Source organism: Cervus canadensis, chromosome 7, assembly GCF_019320065.1.
Source record: "Cervus canadensis isolate Bull #8, Minnesota chromosome 7, ASM1932006v1, whole genome shotgun sequence".
Lineage (NCBI taxonomy): Eukaryota > Metazoa > Chordata > Mammalia > Artiodactyla > Cervidae > Cervus > Cervus canadensis.
In genome coordinates, this window is record NC_057392.1 from 26027381 (window position 1) to 26044824 (window position 17444).

Genomic DNA, 17444 nt, shown 5'->3' on the forward strand with positions numbered 1-17444 from the left:
GCGGCTGTCGGAGCTTGAGTTTCTGGAGGGTTCTCCCCCTTGTAGGAGAACCACCACCCCGGCTGTCTCTGTGCCACCATTCACATGTAGGTCCAGTGTCCCCACGACCGACACACACATGCACAGCTGTCTGCGGAGCAAACCAGAAACAAAGGAGAAGTGTATGGAGAGAAACAAATGAGGGAGAGAGGCCTAGGTCAGCCCCACCTGACAGATGTGTCACGGGATTCTCCAGGCCAGAATACTAGAGTGGGTAGCTGTTCCCTTCTCCAGGGCACCTTCCCAAGCCAGGGATCGAACCCAGGTCTCCCACATTGCAGGCAGATTCTTTACCAGCTGAGCCACAAGAGAAGCCCATTCATACCTCAGATTTATTTAAAATTCTCCAGTAGCTATATCAAAAAGATAAAAAGAGACAGCTGAAGAAATATTTAGAAATCTGTTCTATTTAAACCTGATGTATCTGAAGCATTATCATTTCAACTCGTAATCATGTCACTATTTAAGATGCATTTAAGATGCCTTTAACAAAAATTATTAATAAAATATTTAACATTACTCTTTTCTTATTAAGTCTTTAAACTGGGGTGTCTTTTACACTCACAGCATCTCTCAGTTCACACCAGCCACATTTCACATGCTGATTTCGCATCTCGTGCGGCTGGTGGCTTTCACCCTGGATACAGAACAACAAATACCAGGCCATTTGGTCTCGCGGTTTTCTCCACTGATGTATGGGCCCTGATTCAACACCTCCTTCAACTAGTCTGCAGGTTGTTTTCAACATTGTGATACATAAACAATCCTAGGTTTCGAAGATGTTCACGTATCTTCACTTGTCTTAAGGATTTCCTCGGGACAGATTACGGGGCAGGTTTTAAAAGACTGAGTCCTCACGCAGGTGACTCTGGGCCACACCCTCTGAGGGTTAAAACACCCACATCACAGTAAGAGTACAACCTGTATTCTTGGCTTGTCCAGACCTGCCAGACAGGACCCTCAAGCCTCCTCAAAGCTCCCCCCCAAACTCTCCACCTCGGGAGCAGGACGTGGGCCTCTAGGCCTCCCTGTGGCTCCATCTGGTTTCTTCTGCTCACTTTCTTCTTATGAGATGTCAGCGGGCCAGTTCCCCACGCCAAGGGCCCAACTCCCAGCCTCTGGGCTGATGGAGGAAGGGCAAAGTCATTCCTAGCTCTGCCACATGCAGGCCAAGTTCAGCAGTGCCTGGGCTCCCATGTCTCTGTCCACAGACACCAGAGCTTGGCAGGCCTAGAACATTCCAGAACCCACCCGCTAGGACAGCATTATTACACTCAGGCAGACTGGAATATCTGCCAGCTCTTAACTGTGGATGAAATTAAAAGATGATTACTCCTTGGAGGGAAAGTTATGACCAACCTAGACAGCATATTAAAAAGCAGAGACATTAGTTGGCCAACAAAGTCCATCTAGTCAAGACTATGGTTTTTCTAATAGTCATGTATGGATGTGAGAGTTGGACTGTAAAGAAAGTTGAGGGCTGAAGAGTTGATGCTTTTGAACTGTGGTGTTGGAGAAGACTCTTGAGAGTCCCTTGGACTGCAAGGAGATCCAACCAGTCCATCCTAAAGGAAATCAGTCCTGAGTGTTTATTGGAATGACTGATGCTGAAGCTGAAACTTCAATACTTTGGCCACCTGATGCAAAGAACTGACTCCTTGGAAAAGACCCTGAAGCTGGGAAAGATTGAAGGCAGGAGGAGAAGGGGATGACAGAGGATGAGATGGTTGATGGCATCACTGACTCAATGGACATGGGTTTGGGTGGACTCCCGGAGTTGGTGATGGACAGGGAGGCCTGGCGTGCTGTGGTTCATGGGGTCACAAAAAGTCGGACACGACTGACCGACTGAACTGAACTAACTGTGAGTGGTTTCCAAGGGAACCCACTCGGGCCTCCAGACCCCCAGCCTTCTGACTCAACCACCACGATCTTCAGAAATGCCTAAAACCCATCGACATCCTAGAGTAAGCCAGCTCAGGTTCTTGTTGCATCTCCCACCACAGACCATTGACCCTCTATCTATTGGCGGTGACAAAGGGCTACCTGGAGATTTTGTGGGAAGGAGTATCATGGGCATCTCTGTGTATCCAAGGCTGACGAGGATGGAGAGACTCAAGGGGACAACTCAGAGCTGGGGTCAGATGCACTTAAGAATGTGGGAATGTTAGAGCGGGAGGGAGACCTGAGCTGGTGTATTGGTCAGTGTTGCTGCACTGACAAACAGCCCCAAATTTTCCACGGCTATGACAGGAAAGACGTCTTTCTCACTACATTACTGGGCCCACTGCTGTGGCCCTGCTCTGCCCATCTTCTCATCTCAGGATACAGGCTCAAACAAAAGCTTCTTCTGTCTCTCAAGGCAGAGGAAGAGAGCAGGAGAGAGGGCAGCTGCTTCTATAGTGCTTCCTAAAAAGAGTTTGTGCCCACATGTGACTTAAGTCCCTGGATTCATGTTCCATTGGCTGAAAGATACCTTATGGATAAGCCCAAAGTCAGTGGGGCAGGGGGTCTAAACCTTTAACAGTGGAGGGAGAGTGATTAACTATGAACACCAAGTCTGAGTACCACAGACAGCACATCCCCAACTCTGTTACACACCTGGGGAAACTGATGCACGGTAAAAGAAAGTGGCTTGCCCAAGTCCACATGCCAGGTAAGAGCAGAACCAGGGCTAGCACTGAATCTCTGGCAATCAACCCAATGTTCTTGATACTACCCTCAGAGTTTCCAAGGGATATCAACAAGAGTCTTTATTGTGAAACATCTCAGAGCCTGTTAATATGCCACTGAGAATTATGACTCTGCCAGTCAAGGAAGTGGGTTCTAAGTTTTTCTGATTTTTTTTTTAACCTCAAAACCCACAGAACAAGCTGAAGGGCAGTTTGTAGCAGTGGCCCTACCGGGAAAACACTTTGGGACACAGAGCAACCCCACACCAGCTAATCAAGTGGACTTTAACTCACCATTAAGAACTTGAAATTTTATGCTGCTAAAAGGAATGTGTTAAAATAACATAACCTTCCTATAAATTCTTCAAAGCTTAGAAAGAGACACAGTTCTCACTTTTTAGAAGGTTCACATAGCTTTGTGAGGCCATCATTAATTTTGATTATTTTTTCCACTTTCTTTTTTCAGTTGTAGCTGAAAATGTAATAAATGTAATGAAACTGATCTTCATAAAGTCTTTGGTGGATGAATCATAGGTCCCTGGAAAATGTGTTTGCCTGTCTACAATGTCTTCTTTTTTTTCTTTGATAAAAACAACAAATGTTACATATCACTTCTCAACAATAAAAATATGTTTTAACAAAATGAAAACGTGTGCTTTGGTGTGATAATGACGACACATGTCATTCTCGAGACATCTCGAGGGGTCATAAATGGTCTCCAGTTGAGGCCATGGAACTATTCTGAAAAAGGCATGAGAATTAGATCATCTCAAATCATGAGAGTATTTTTTTCCACGAAGAATCTTTTGATCTGTAACATATGTGAAATTAAAATCAACGTCACACGGTTTTAGATTTCCCCAAAGCCTTCAGAAAGTAAAAGCCTATTCAAATGGCTCAAAAATAAAACTATGAGATACACTGCAGTCACCCTTTAAAATAACTTCCTGACACACTCAGATAGATAGTAACCCAGACCAGGAGGTGTTTCCCTGGCGGCTCAGCCAGCAAGAAATCCGCTTGCAACACAGGAGACCCAGGTTTGATCCCTGGGTTTGGAAGTCCACATGCCAGGTAACAGCAGAACCAGGGCTAGCATGGAATCTCTGGCAATCAACCCAGCACTCTTAATCCTACCCTCAGAGTTTTCCAAAAGAAGGAAATGGCAAGCCACTCCAGTATTCTTGCCTGGAGAATCCCATGGACAGAGGAGCCTGATGGGGGTACAGTCCACAGGGTCTCAAAGACTCAGACCTGACTGAGTGACTACATACACGCACGCAGGCTGGGAGGGTTGGCTCCTTTTTCCGAGGCTCTCAGGCAGGCAACCCCAAAGGTCACAAACTTTTGAAACACAAGAAGCCTGAAAGCCACCAACCTGCTCACTTGGGACCTGGGTCCTCTCTGATCTGTTCCTCTAGGTCACAGCATGGGTCCCAGAACAGTCACCTTCCTTGGGATAGATCGGATGGTACCAAACTGTCCAACCATTTATTTGGCTGTGCTGGGTCTTCATTATGGTGCATGGGTTTTTCCTAGTCCCCCGATCAGGGATCAAACCCATATCCCCTGCACTGGCAAGCAGGTTCTTAACCACTAGACCACCAAGGAAGTCCCCAGAGCTGTTTGTTAGGTGCAATCAAGACACAATTTTCCTTCCAACTCTTGGGGAAGGAGAAAGTGAGTCTAGTTCCTCTGTTCCATGACCATCCCTTCAAATACGTCAAGACTGTCATCTTCCTCCCAATCTTCTCTTCTCCGTGTCAAATACCTGCTGGTCCCAGGCTGCTCTAAGGCCCTTCAGCTGCTGGAGACAGACATTAGCCTAAAGGAGCCTCATGTGTCCAGGACTCCAGACAGGGCAGAGACAACCTAGGGCTGCTATATACCAGCAAGTGGGGACATGTGGCATCAGAGCCATGCGGGGCTGGAGGGCCTTTGTCTTCATCTCTCTGTGTCTCCATGACTGGGACCCATGCTGCTATGATGGGGCCTCCCCAGGGCCACACACTGACTGTGTGGGGATGTTCGTTCCTGCAACAACGCTGACTCATATACCACCAGCAAATAATATGTGTACAACTTAGATCACGAAGTGATCACATTCATAGATTTGCAAAATATTTCTATTATCATTCCAGGATGAAGTAGTTTGGCATTTTTACTGGTGGACTGAGCCAAATCTAGAATTTCAGGTTGTTCTCTGATAGTATTGAAAATGTGTTTAAAATAATTAAATCTTTTAGGCATGGTGTCAGAAGAAAAGTCCAGCCAAATTGTTGTCCTGTCAAAGAATAGACATCTACAAATAATATATGGGTTTCTTTTCTCCCCAGGGCTCCCTTCGCATCCCAGACAACCAGCTTCTACAACAGTTGAGAGAAGGAAGAAAAATCATTTGGAGAAGAGAGTTTGGTCAGCCCTCCATCTCTGTTGGGGCCTGCTTGGGGGATCTACCTAGTTTCATTCCATGATCTCTGTCCGCACATGCATACCTGGGTGAGCTGGAGGACTCTGCTAACCGCTGGGGTCTGCCCACCTTCCGGCCTCCTTGGGGACAGTGAGCCATTGTTTTTGTGAAGGAGAAAATGATGTTTAATGAGAGCACACACACCCTCAGGCTTCTCTGCCAGGGTCTCATCTTGAGGGACACAGTCAGGGTGGTGAAATGCAGTTGTCCTGGGCCCCCAGGAGCCCACCCACCTGAGGTCACAGCTCCCCCACGGCCCCCACTCCTGCAGGTGTCACCTCGGGTCCCCGGGTACACTGTCCTCCTGAAACTGGACTCCATGGGACACGACCGCAGGGTGCATTGGTAGCAACAAAAGCATAAGCCACTTATTTTTCCTCCCTTCCTCTGGAAGCAGAGTCAATTAGCTACCTAACCGACGACGTGCTGGAAATCGCAACACGCTGAAATGTCTCATGGATGATTATCAAGGTCTCAGCATCGGCTTTGTCAGGAGAACCCTGAACTTGCCAAGGGGACACCCAAGATGCCTACCTCCCTGCCCCACTCCACACATCCATTCTGTTTCCATAACAGTAAGTGTGATGAGGGAAAACATTTTGTATTCTATTACAAGTTAATCACTAAAGGGGCATTGCCTATAAGCTTAAATTGCATATAACGGCTGGTCTCTGGGAACCTGCCTCCCAGGTAATGAATATGAAATTTCAATTAAAAAATTAATTAATTAAAAAAAAAAAACCTTTGTTTAGCTGACAGAAAACCTCCTGACTAGGCCCCACCTGCAAATGCCTGCAGGGAGGAAGAAATTAACATATCCCCTTCAGAGGCTGATGGGGACCAGGAAGTGTTTGACTTTACACCTCCCTTTTAGTATAAAAGGAGCCCAAAGGCTAACTCAGGCAAGATGGTTCTTTGGGGGCCATGAGCTTGCCGTCTTCTCAGGCTGCTGCCTTTCCGAGTAAAGTCGTTATTCCTTGCTCCAACAACTCATCTCTGAATTAATGGCCTGTCGTGTGGCGACCAGCGCAAGCTCAGTGTCAGTAACACAAGGGCTGCAGACACCAGCACCGAGGGCTCAGAGTGGGTTTGGTCACGATTACATCTCTCACTGGTGCTTGTAAGCAGTGAGGACTCAGCATGTCGAGTGCGTAAGGACAGGCTACTGGCTAGGTTCCTATGTCCTGAGATAGGAAGGCTGGCCCAAAGACAAATACAGGGAGGAGGCTTCCCCGCCATCGTCCCCTGGGACCAGCCGTCAGGACGCTTTCGAAGCATCAACACATGTGTATGCAGGCGGGTTCTGAAGCTGTGCTCCCCAGAATCCTTGTGCCACTCAGGACCCCTGGCATCTATCAGGCCTTGCCTGAGGGTGGTCTCCAGTCCTAAGTGGACTGACGTCCCATCCCATCAGGAGGCCCACATGCAAGGAACACTGCTACCTGGACCCCATGGATGAGTTGCTTCAGCATGTTTGTGTATATAGTTACATCTTTAGACTTTATGGAGGTCATTACAAGAAGCAGCTGAATGAGAGCAGCTTCTGCATTTGGATGGATATTACTGTCCAGGGCGGGGCTCTGTTTGTTACCCAGTGAGCCCACTGAAGGTCCCAGGAAAGATTTAAATTTTTTAAGGAATATAATACCACAGGGGAAAGGCCTTCGTGAAGATTGCAGGCTCCCCTCCTTCTAATAATGAGTATCATGCAACCCAGTGGCTCCTAGGACGTTTAGAGCCATGTTCAAGGATAAGCCTCAGAAGGGTCTGCTTACTATATCTGCTTCCTTCTCCTTTGCAAGGTCTTGGGGGGTTTTGTTGTTGTTGCATTAACATTGCCGTATATAAACCTAAACCAAATAATGTTATTTGGTTTGTGCACAGCAGCTTCCAAGGTTTTTTGGAAGGAGATGGAGTATAAATACTTAGCCCTAGATATTACTAGCTCCATAAATAAGCTTAGTCCTGTACGTCTGTAAGAATCCCCTGAAGTTTCAGGTCTGGAGACACCATCACAGCAAAATGAGTGGTCCTCACTAATAAAAGTCTCTAAGACATTTGCAAATCATAGAAATGTGGGGAGAAGGAAGCCCTGTCACCTGAATGTAGGAACTCTGATTTTGTGGCTGGAGGCCAAACACCAGCAAGTCTCTTGAAAATGGCCATTTCCCCACCTAGTTCTGGGAAATGATGGAACAGGCTGAAGTACTTTCTCTAAGAAATATTTCCATTTTTTAAAATTAATTAATTTATTTTTTTATTGACCATGCCGTGCGGCATGTGGGATCCTAGTTCCCTGACCAGGGATCAAACCTGCGCTTTCTGCAGTAGAAGCAGAATCTTAACCACTGGACCCCCAGGGAAACCCCAAGAAACATTTTCTATAAGAGAATATGCCTACTTCATCCCTCCCCAAAATACTCATTTTTTGAAAATTCCTAGTTAGAAACTCTACATTGTCACCGATTGAAAATGAAAATTTCTCGAAGAAAAGACTGACAGATACAGGGAAGAAGCGAGTTGTTACCAGTGGCAAGGGGGAGAGGGGGAGGAGCAACACAAGGGTAAGGAGAAAAAAGGGTTATTACAGGATTATATGAGATCAGGTGTGTGAAACTTTTGAAAACTGTAAACCACTATAGAATTTAAAGAATCTTTCCTTCAATTAATAACTATTAAAAAAAATGACGAAACAAAAAATATTTCCAGAAGGCTACTAGCACACTAAAGCAGAAGTCTCTTGGGCGATTAGAACATTGTGGTTTCCCCTGTTTTCCGTAACGCCACCTAATAACCAGGGGCTTCCCTGGTGGCTCAGATGTAAAGAATCTGCCTGCAATGTGGGAGACCAGGGTTCAATCCCTGGGAGGGGGAAGGTCCCCTGGAGGAGGGCATGGCAACCCACTCCAGGATTCTTGCCTGGAGAATCCCATGGACAGAGGAGCCTGTGGGGCTATGGTCCATAGGGTTGCAGAGTCAGACAGGACTGAAGTGACTTAGCACACACCCAATACCTCACCCATCGTCAATCACATAAGGATCTGGGGAGAAGCCTAAAATTATCCCACCCCAACTGAAGATATTTTCAGTTAAAGACAGGAGGAGGCTCCAAGGACCCAATTCTTCATGGTGTTAAATGATCCTCGGTGTTCTACTAGACAACCACGGGTTCTAAGCTGCTCTGCCCTTAATTAGCTCTATGACCATGGAAATGTCCCTTTTCTTCTTGACCTCCATTTCCTTATCTTTGAAAACAGAGGCACGTCTTGGATGATCTTAACGTACTGCTTTATTCTGAGCCTGTTGCATCCTGGTGGAGCCAACCATTCCTAGAATCGCCAGCAAGCGCTTTCCTAAGGGGAGTAGTCAACAATGTCCACCAGGGGGCGCCTGGTTCACTGCAAGCGGTGGCCCTGGGGGTCAGGACACCCTGTGGGCAGATGCGGTGACCCCAGCTTTCCCATCCAGCCCTGGAAGGATTCCCAGGATGGGAATTCCCAGGATTCTAAGGATGGAAGGTCCTCCTAGGGGGTTAGGCTAGAACAGCATCATCTCCTCTACTAACCTGTTTGGCCAGCTGGTCTGGACATCTGTATTTCTGAAATTTCTGGCATTTGGTAATTTGGGGCCAGCTGCCTCTGTGAGAAGCTTTTCAGTTCATTCACTTCTGATCCACCAGAAGCCAAGAATCTAGGAGCTGGGTGAAGTTGGAAAAAAAAAAAAGCCACTTCTGTCTCTTACCCTCAATCCCTGGATGCTGAGACCTGGGCTCATGACCAGCGTTTAGAGGGGGTGGTGATTTAGAGGGATGGTCAAAGAGAGTCCTGGGCAATGGGAAGGGGGCAGGGGGCTGAGGACAGGTGTGTGCTGGTGCTGTTCTCCCAAGATGTCCTGAATGTCTCTCCACTCACGAAGGCTACACTCAATCCTGGATAAAATATGGTGCTTTGGCCTCTCTATCTGTCGCTGGAACTCAAGCCACATAGGAATTCTCCAAGTATAAATACAATCGGATACAAGATTCCCTGTCCTCTCAATGAAGTTTCTTGGATTCTTGGGGCTGCTGTTTCAGGCTCTTTAAGAACTTCCCCAGCTCTGTAGAATATGTTTGCTACAGATTGTTATTCCCTCAAAAAGACATGTTGAAATTTCAGCCACGGGTACCTGTGAATGTGATGTTATTTGGAAATTGAGTCATTGCAGATGTAACTGGTTATGTTAAGGCGAGGTTATTCAGGTGGGTTTTCAATCCAGTGCGCCTGCTCAGTCGTGTCTGACTCTTTGCGGCCCGATGGACTGTAGCCTGCCAGGTTCCTCTCTTCATGGAATTTTTTTCAGGCAGGAATAGTGGGGTGAGTAGCCATTTCCTTCCCCAGGGGATCATCCCAACCCAGGAATTGAAGCTGGGTCTCCTGCATGGCAGGCTGATTCTTTACCGTCTGAGCCACCAGAGAAGCCTTTGACTCTTAACTGAACAAAAGGTAGCCCTGCCCATTACTCCAAACTTCCTCCATGGACTGTTTCTCAGTCACCTCCTGCCCTTCCAACATTGCCAACCTTTTCTTCTCTCTTTCTTTCATTGCTTCTAAACAAAGACTGAAACAAATCACTAACCTTTATACATATTTTCTCTTCTTTCACTCTCAAAAATGGAAGTCTCTGGTCATACTGGGTTGACTGGTGGCCCTACCAAAATTCACATCCACCTGGAACCTAAGAATATGACCTTAGCTTTGAATAATGGTCTTTGCAGATGTAATTGGGTTTCCCAAGGGGCTCAGCAGTAAAGAATCTGCCTGCAATGCTGGAGACACAGGATACTCGGGTTCGACCCCTGGGTCAGGAAGATCCCCTGGAGGAGGGCATGGCAACCTACTCCAGTACTCTTGCCTGGAGAATCCCATGGGCAGAGGAGCCTGTCGGGCTACAGTCCATGGGGTCGCAGAGAGTCGGGTACGACTGAAGCGAGTGAGCACGCGGCACACGCGGGCGTTACCAAGGTAAGGATCTCAAGATGACATCATCCTCATCGTGGATGGAGGCGAGCCCGAGGTCCAGTGACAGGTGTCCCTGGGAGAGTCAGAAAGGGAAGGGGCACAAGGAGAGACGCGGGGGAGAAGCCACGTATAGACGGAGGTGAAGGCTGAAGCGATGCGTCCACAAGCCAAGGAGTGCCAGGGGCCACAGAGAGCTGGAAGAGGCAAGGAAGGACCCCTCCCTAAAGCCTTTAGGAGGAGCATGGGGGACTTCTTTGGTGGTCCAGTGGTTAAGAATCTGCCTTGCCATGCAGGGGACGCATGTTCCACCCCCGGTCAGGCAACGAAGATCCCAACATGCTGTGGAGCAGCTAAGCCTGAGAGCCACAACTAGAGAATCCCTGCACCGCAATGAAAGGTCCGGATTCTGCAACTAAGACCTGATGCCGCCAAATACATAAATAATTTTTGTAAAAAAAAAAAGGACTGTGGCTTATAGACACCTGAATTTCAGACTTCTGGTCTCCGTAACCACGAGTGGATAAATTTCTGTTGTGTTAACGCACAGTGGCTTGTGGCCATCTGTGCAGCCGCCCCAGGAACCTGATATGATACAAGAGATCTACAGTTGTTGCTCCAAGGTAGACCACTTCCCTTCCTGAAACACTTGTCAACCTTGGCTGCAGAGACTCTATCCCAGCTCTTTTTCTTCCAGCACTAAACAAACACTTCAGTTCAGTTCAGCTCAGTTGCTCAGTCATGTCCGACTCTTTGCGACCCCATGAATCGCAGCACACCAGGCCTCCCTGTCCATCACCAACTCCAAACAAGCACTTACCAAGTGCCTACTCTGTGCCAGGCACACTGCTGGGCCCAGGGCTGCAGCTGCAGTGACGGGGGGTCCCTGCCCCAGGGAGCTTAGGTTCTTCTACCAGCGCACCTCTCCTCCTTTGGTCCTCCTCCCACTAACCAGGGGGTCTTCCCTGCTCCCTCTGCCCCGCGAAGCTTCTATCATAGGAACACCCCCCAAATCTGCAACTCTATCTTCTACCTGTGTCTCCTAGCTTCCAGACCAGACCTGCCTTGTTCGGCGGCTCCGTGACTCCTCCTGGGGCCTCTGGAGATGGCAAATGCCCGCTTCCCTTTAAGCGGCTCTATCCCCATCTATATAACCTGGTTCTTCCGCAGAGTGCCCCGCGGCCTACAGGCAGGTGCCTTGACACTCCTCCTGATGTCCCCAAACCCAGTCCTGGCCCAGGACTGCCCTGCTCCTTCCCTCCCCTCCAGCCCACCCCTGGCTCACCCCTTATTTCCCCGGGTCCTCTGTGTGTCCCTCACGCAGACTAGGATTCTGAAAGCCTCACTATCACAGGCGGGCCTCCCATCAAAGACCCCTGATGGCCCTGGCCTGACTCCGGAATACCGTCTGGCTCCTTGGCGGGGCAGCCACAGCCCTCCTTAATGGGAGCCCAGCACACCTGCTCCTGCGGGCTTCCACCAACCTGGACCCTTCACATCCTTAAACGCTCCCAGCCCTGTCCTCCCTCCAGCCTCCCTGCCCGGCACTCTCAAGCTTCTCTTAATCTAGCCCTTCCAACCACTGGCCCAGCCTCAAGCTCGCCTCCACAGGGAATGGCGCTCTCCTTCCCCGGGATGCAGGCGTGGTCCTGGAGCAGACTCTGACCTGTTACCTGGGCCACGTCCCGTCTCCCACCTCCACATTCTCTGACCTGAACCTGGCGGGAACCACAGCAGAGCACCAGGGCCACACCACCACCCACCCCTCCCAGCCGCCCCTACAGGAGTGAGCCCAGCGACCAGCCTCAAGGTGGACCAGAGTCCCACCAAGAGCCGTGGAATCAGGATGGGCAAGTTCAGCTCTTGGGGCACATTTTATCCTCCTGCAAGTGAAGCAAGATTCTCTTGAAGAAATATGGGTGCACTGGTAAAGACCCCTCGCTTCCACTGCAGGGGGGCGCATGTTCAATCCCTGGTCTGAGAACGGAGCTCCTGCACATCTCACCCTGTGGCCAAAAAAGAGAGAGGAGATGGAAAGAAGGTGACAAGCTCAGTGTGAGGATGAGAACTGTCCCCAGCAGACAATTTCCCACCCTCATCACCAGGGCTGTCAAAGACTGCACCCCTCCCCCGCCCCCAAAGCCCCCTGCTATGGGCTGAAATTCACATGTTGAGGTCCTAACCCCCCGACCTCAGACTATGACTGTATTTGGACACAGAGTCATTGCAACTACACAGATGTCATTAATTAAGATGAGGTCATCCTAGAGTACAGGGGCCCTTAATCCAAAATGACTGATGTCTATAAAAAGGGGAAATAGGACAGAGACACACAGAGAGGGCAGACCACGTGAGGATGGAGGAAGAAGACCAACATCTACCAGCCAAAGAGAAGGGCCTCAGAAGACGCCCACCCTGCTGACATCCTGAGTTCAGACTTTTATCCTCCAGAACTGCGAGGCCTTTCTGTTACTGAAGCCACCCAGTTATGGAGGGACATTTACCAAATGTCCTTCCAACCCTCTGTCTTAAAAGTGCTGCATTTGCCCCCAGGACCCTCAACTAGGGACATGCTTAATTCCTAAAGGGCAGTTACACAGCCCCAGCAGGGGCTAATTACCCGTCTTTTCATGGTGGGTTGGGGAAGGCAGGAGTGGAATAGCCCTGTTTCCCCCTCTTCCTTTGTCCTCCCCTTTTGTTCTGGGGTCTCTTGGGCATTTCTCCATTCAGCCAACACTAAGGGAAGGCCTGCCGTATACCAACAAGGCCTGCTGTATACAAACATATACAACTGGCCCATGTGTTACACCCTGACGTGAACACCAGTGCACCCTGGGAACCTCACCGTGACACCCATATGCCTGGCTAGCCAGTGGGCGCGTTTCCTCTGGACCCTGAGTCCAGCCCTGGAGGAGCAGTTGCCCAGGAGAACACAGGTCTTCTTGGGTGCACAGCATTATGTACAAATATTCCCACTTTATGCAGTTCTTCAAAGGAAAAGAGGAGACTCCCCACCCCTTCTCTTGGGAAATTGCATCTCACAGAAGCAAAGAATGGACACCACTTTCCCCTAAGGGTGGACTGGTGGTTCTTCCTGGGAGGCTCCTGGGCCCCAGCAATGGTGGGAGGCTCTGGTTGTGGGTCTTCACCCCGGAGACCAGGCAGAGAGTGTGGGCTGGGACGACTGAGCCCTGGACCGTGGGCAGGGCAGGGGGTTAGGGCCGGACAGAAGGCCAGCCTGGGAGCAGGGCCAGGGAGGGAGGGGTCCAGACGAGCAGAGAGAGCTCAGCCCACCACCGTGAAGGCCTGGGGAGTCCCAGCAGGGACCCAGGAGGAGAGGAAAAAGTGAAGTTGCTCAGTCATGTCTGACTCTATTGCAACCCTATGGACTGTAGCCTACCAGGCTCCTCAGTCCATGGAATTTTCCAGGCAAGAATACTGGAGTCGGTTGCCATTTCGTCCTCCAGGGGATCTTCCCAACCTAGGGATTGAACCTGGGTCTCCCACACTGCAGGCAGATGCTTCTAGAAGCAGGCAGCTGGGCTGGGAGACAGCCACGACAGGTTAGGCCCGCAGTTTAGGAAGGAAACATCAGACCTAGGTGGAGAGGGGGTGTGTGAGGGTGAGCAAGGCCAGGTCTCCCCAGGATAGACTGGGAAGTCCCCCAGCATGGGGGCAGTGGCCCCAAGAGCAGGACCTCAGCTTTGCCTCCCAGCCCAGATCATAGAAAGGAACCGTGTCTCTGAAAATAAGAGGAAAACCCAAGTTTCCAGAAGCAGACTGGCAGAAGCTGTGATTTGAGAAGCCAGGCTCCTGAATGGAGGGCAAATGCTCCTGCCTAAGGTCAGGACCCAACTAGGACACGTGGGGATCAGGGGAGGGGTGGGGAGGATGGGGGAGGGAAGGGCAGGTGCATCGAGATTGGAGGGAGGAGGATTGGGGGACCACGCCAGCCCAAGGGCCATGCTTTTGGAAGCCAAGCATCCTGATGGTCTTTGCACTGTCCCCCAAATCCACCGACCTGCCCCAGACACTTTGATGACTTAGCACCAGCTCTCAGACTGTCTCTTCCACCTGGGCAACAGTCTTCCGAGGCTCACAGGGTTTGGAAAGCACTCTTAACTGCCTAAGACTCTCAGGTTGCAGGACTGGTCAGCAGTCAACCCCCAGCCAACACAAGGCCAGCCTGGAGCGTGGCGGCCCCGATCAGGAAGAGGTTTTACTTGGTCTCCCATCTGAGGTCTTGGGAGAGGTGGAAAGGAGTGGGTGGTTGAGCAGGTGACACTGAAAGGTGACCTGCGTTGATGTTTGAGTTGTGAAAACCCATTAACCAGAAGAATAATGTTTAGCCTTCTGCTGCTGTTGATAAGAACAGGTGCTTGAAAGTCACACCTTCTACCATTTGCTGAGCTGAAATAAAAAGAGTGTCTTTGTTCCATCAATAAGCAGATAAATTTGGGTTTTCATCCTTCAGTGAATCTGATCAACCTACATAATCATGCATCTTTCCCTGTAACTCTAAAACCAGAAAAAAAAGAAGAGAAGCCAATTGTGATGTTTAAAAGGAAAAGGAATTGGCAGGAGTTGCCTGCATTTGTGCAGTGTCTGCCTCCTCTTTCCCCTCCCCACCGTCCACTAGTCTGTCTTGGAGAAGTGCCAGCAAGGGTCCTTCGTGGATGAGAAATTTCGTGACCCCATAGACAACAGACAGAATGAGTGCGGTGAGTAGGAATGACTGCCTTTTAGTAAGTCTGAGAAGCAGAAGCTGACCAGAGAAATGACCTCTTCCACCTCTGGAGCCGGCTGTCTGAGGGACTGAGCAGCCAGACCAACGTTCCCCGGGACGTGAAGGCTGATCCTCCATGGTGAGAGACTCGCGGAGAATCCACGATGCCCGGACGTGCCCCCTCCTCCAGCAGGTTCCACAAGCGAGGGGAACCCTCTTTGGTTCAGTCCCCCGGATCCTGCAGGCCAGGCTTTGCATGAGACACAGACACAGGTGATGAGGATGCTCTGGTGGGAATCCCCCCAATCATCGGTGCCTGCGTTGTTTTAAATTTTTTTCCCCCCAAGAAAGCCAGAAGCTAACCAGCAGGGCAGAAGACCTGACATCTTAGTCCCAGAAGCTGACCCTGACCAACGCCTGCGGGAGAAGCTCCCCGCTGTTATCTCAGGCTGTCCTTGACTCTTCATCCCTGGGATCCCTGAACCCCACCTGTGTGGATGGAATGTTCTGGAAGAATAGGAACTTGGGGGCCTCCCTGGGGGCCCAGTGGTTAAGATTTAGCCTTCTTCTGGTGCAAGGGGTGCAGCTTCCATCCCTGGTGGGGGAGCGAAGATCCCACGTGCCTCACAGTCAAAAAAACAAAACTTAAAACAGAAGCGAGAGCTCTTTTTGCTGCATCTACTGCGAGAATGAAGACCATTGTCAGTAATCAGACTGTCGACATCCCAGAAAATGTCGACATTACCTTGAAGGGACGGACAGTTATTGTGAAGGGCCCCAGAGGCACCCTGCGGAGGGACTTCAATCATATCAATGTAGAACTCAGTCTCCTTGGAAAGAAAAAGAAGAGGCTCCGTGTTGACAAATGGTGGGGAAACAGAAAGGAACTGGCCACCGTTCGCACAATCTGTAGTCACGTACAGAACATGATCAAGGGTATTACACTGGGCTTCCATTACAAGATGAGGTCGGTGTATGCCCACTTCCCCATCAACGTTGTTATTCAGGAGAATGGTTCTCTTGTGGAAATCCGAAATTTTGGGGGTGAAAAATACATACGCAGGATTCAAATGAGGCCAGGGGTTGCCTGTTCAGTATCTCAAGCCCAGAAAGATGAGTTGATTCTTGAAGGAAATGACATTGAACTTGTGTCAAATTCAGCTGCTTTGATTCAGCAAGCCACCACAGTTAAAAACAAGGATATCAGAAAATTTTTGGATGGTATCTATGTTTCTGAAAAAGGAACAGTTCAGCAGGCTGATGAATAAGATCTCAGTGATCCTGCTGCAGAAACAAGATAGCAGATGGTTCTATGGACTCAGTTGTGATATTTTAAAGAAACAATAAAAACTTCTAATTTGGAAAAAAAAAAAAAACAACCAGAAGCGAGAGTGCAACAAATACCATAAAGACTTTAAAAATTGTCCAAGATTCAGGATGGGGAACACATGTACGCCCATGGCTGATTCATGTCAATGTATGGCAAAAACCACTACAATATTGTAAAGTAATTAGCCTCCAATTAAAATAAATAAATTTTTTTAAATTGTCCAAGAATCTTAAAAAAACAGACAGAACTTGCTCCTTCCCCAACCCACTCTGCTCAGGGCCTGCGCATAGCACTGCCCTGCACAACGTGTCCCAAGGCAGATTCATGGGGCTGTGCGAAGCTCTTGTCCCAAAGCTGCCAGGGAAGGGCTTGGCTTCCTGACCCGCTTTCAGGGCCCACAGCCCCTCAGAAAGTTCCAGGTGGGGTCCTGGTGGGGGGGAGCAAGCCAGGCTGCTGGGCCTGGGTGACCACTTAGCGACACCTTTGGGTGCTGGGGCAGGGGGCGCAGGGTCAGCCAGGAGCCCCCTGGAAGGAGAATGCAGTTTCCTCTGGCCCTCAGCTCATCCACCCCACCTCGGGCCTCTATGGAGCCTCAGGGGGGTCCATCTGCCCCCCTACCCCACACCTCACATCCCACCTGAGCTCCCTGACCCAGGCCGGCCCTGGGGGAGGGCAGGAACCCTGCTTGGACACATAAAGGCCCGCAGACTACTCCCAGGGAAAGAGGCCTGGGGCAGGTCGCTGACCCTCTCCAAGTTCCCCATCTCCTGCCTGATAAAGAACACCAGAGCCACCTCTGTCATGGTAAAAATCAGAGGGCTGGAGCACGGGACAGCTCTTAGAAAAGAAAGAAATTGAAGTCGCTCAGTCGTGTCCGACTCTTAGTGACCCCATGGACTGTAGCCCACCAGGCTCCTCTGTCCATGGGATTTTCCAAGCAAGAGTACTGGAGTGGGTTGCCATTTCCTTCTCCAGGGGATCTTCCTGACCCAGGAATCGAACCTGGGTCTCCTGCATTGCAGGCAGACGCTTCACCCTTTGAGCCACCAGGGAAGGATCCCAGCTCTTAGGGCAGGGAACAAACAAAAGGCTTCCCTCCCCAAAGGCAGAAGAGGGCTCTTGGCTTTACTGCTTCTCAAGCCTGGGTGCTCCAGCCTTGCCCTTGGAATGCGAAAGAGAGCAGCAGTTAAGGAATTGGGGAGTATATGAATGC

The 17444-nt window shown here is 49.8% G+C and overlaps 1 protein-coding gene across 1 annotated transcript; it reads left to right on the forward strand.

The window, feature by feature from the left end:
• The first annotated feature begins 15565 nt into the window (after positions 1 to 15565).
• LOC122445110 (60S ribosomal protein L9-like) lies at positions 15566 to 16230 on the forward strand. The gene has a single exon (XM_043474098.1). It carries the CDS (start codon positions 15591 to 15593, stop codon positions 16167 to 16169), a length of 579 nt encoding a protein of 192 aa, XP_043330033.1. The 5' UTR covers positions 15566 to 15590; the 3' UTR covers positions 16170 to 16230.
• The last annotated feature ends 1214 nt before the right edge of the window (positions 16231 to 17444 follow it).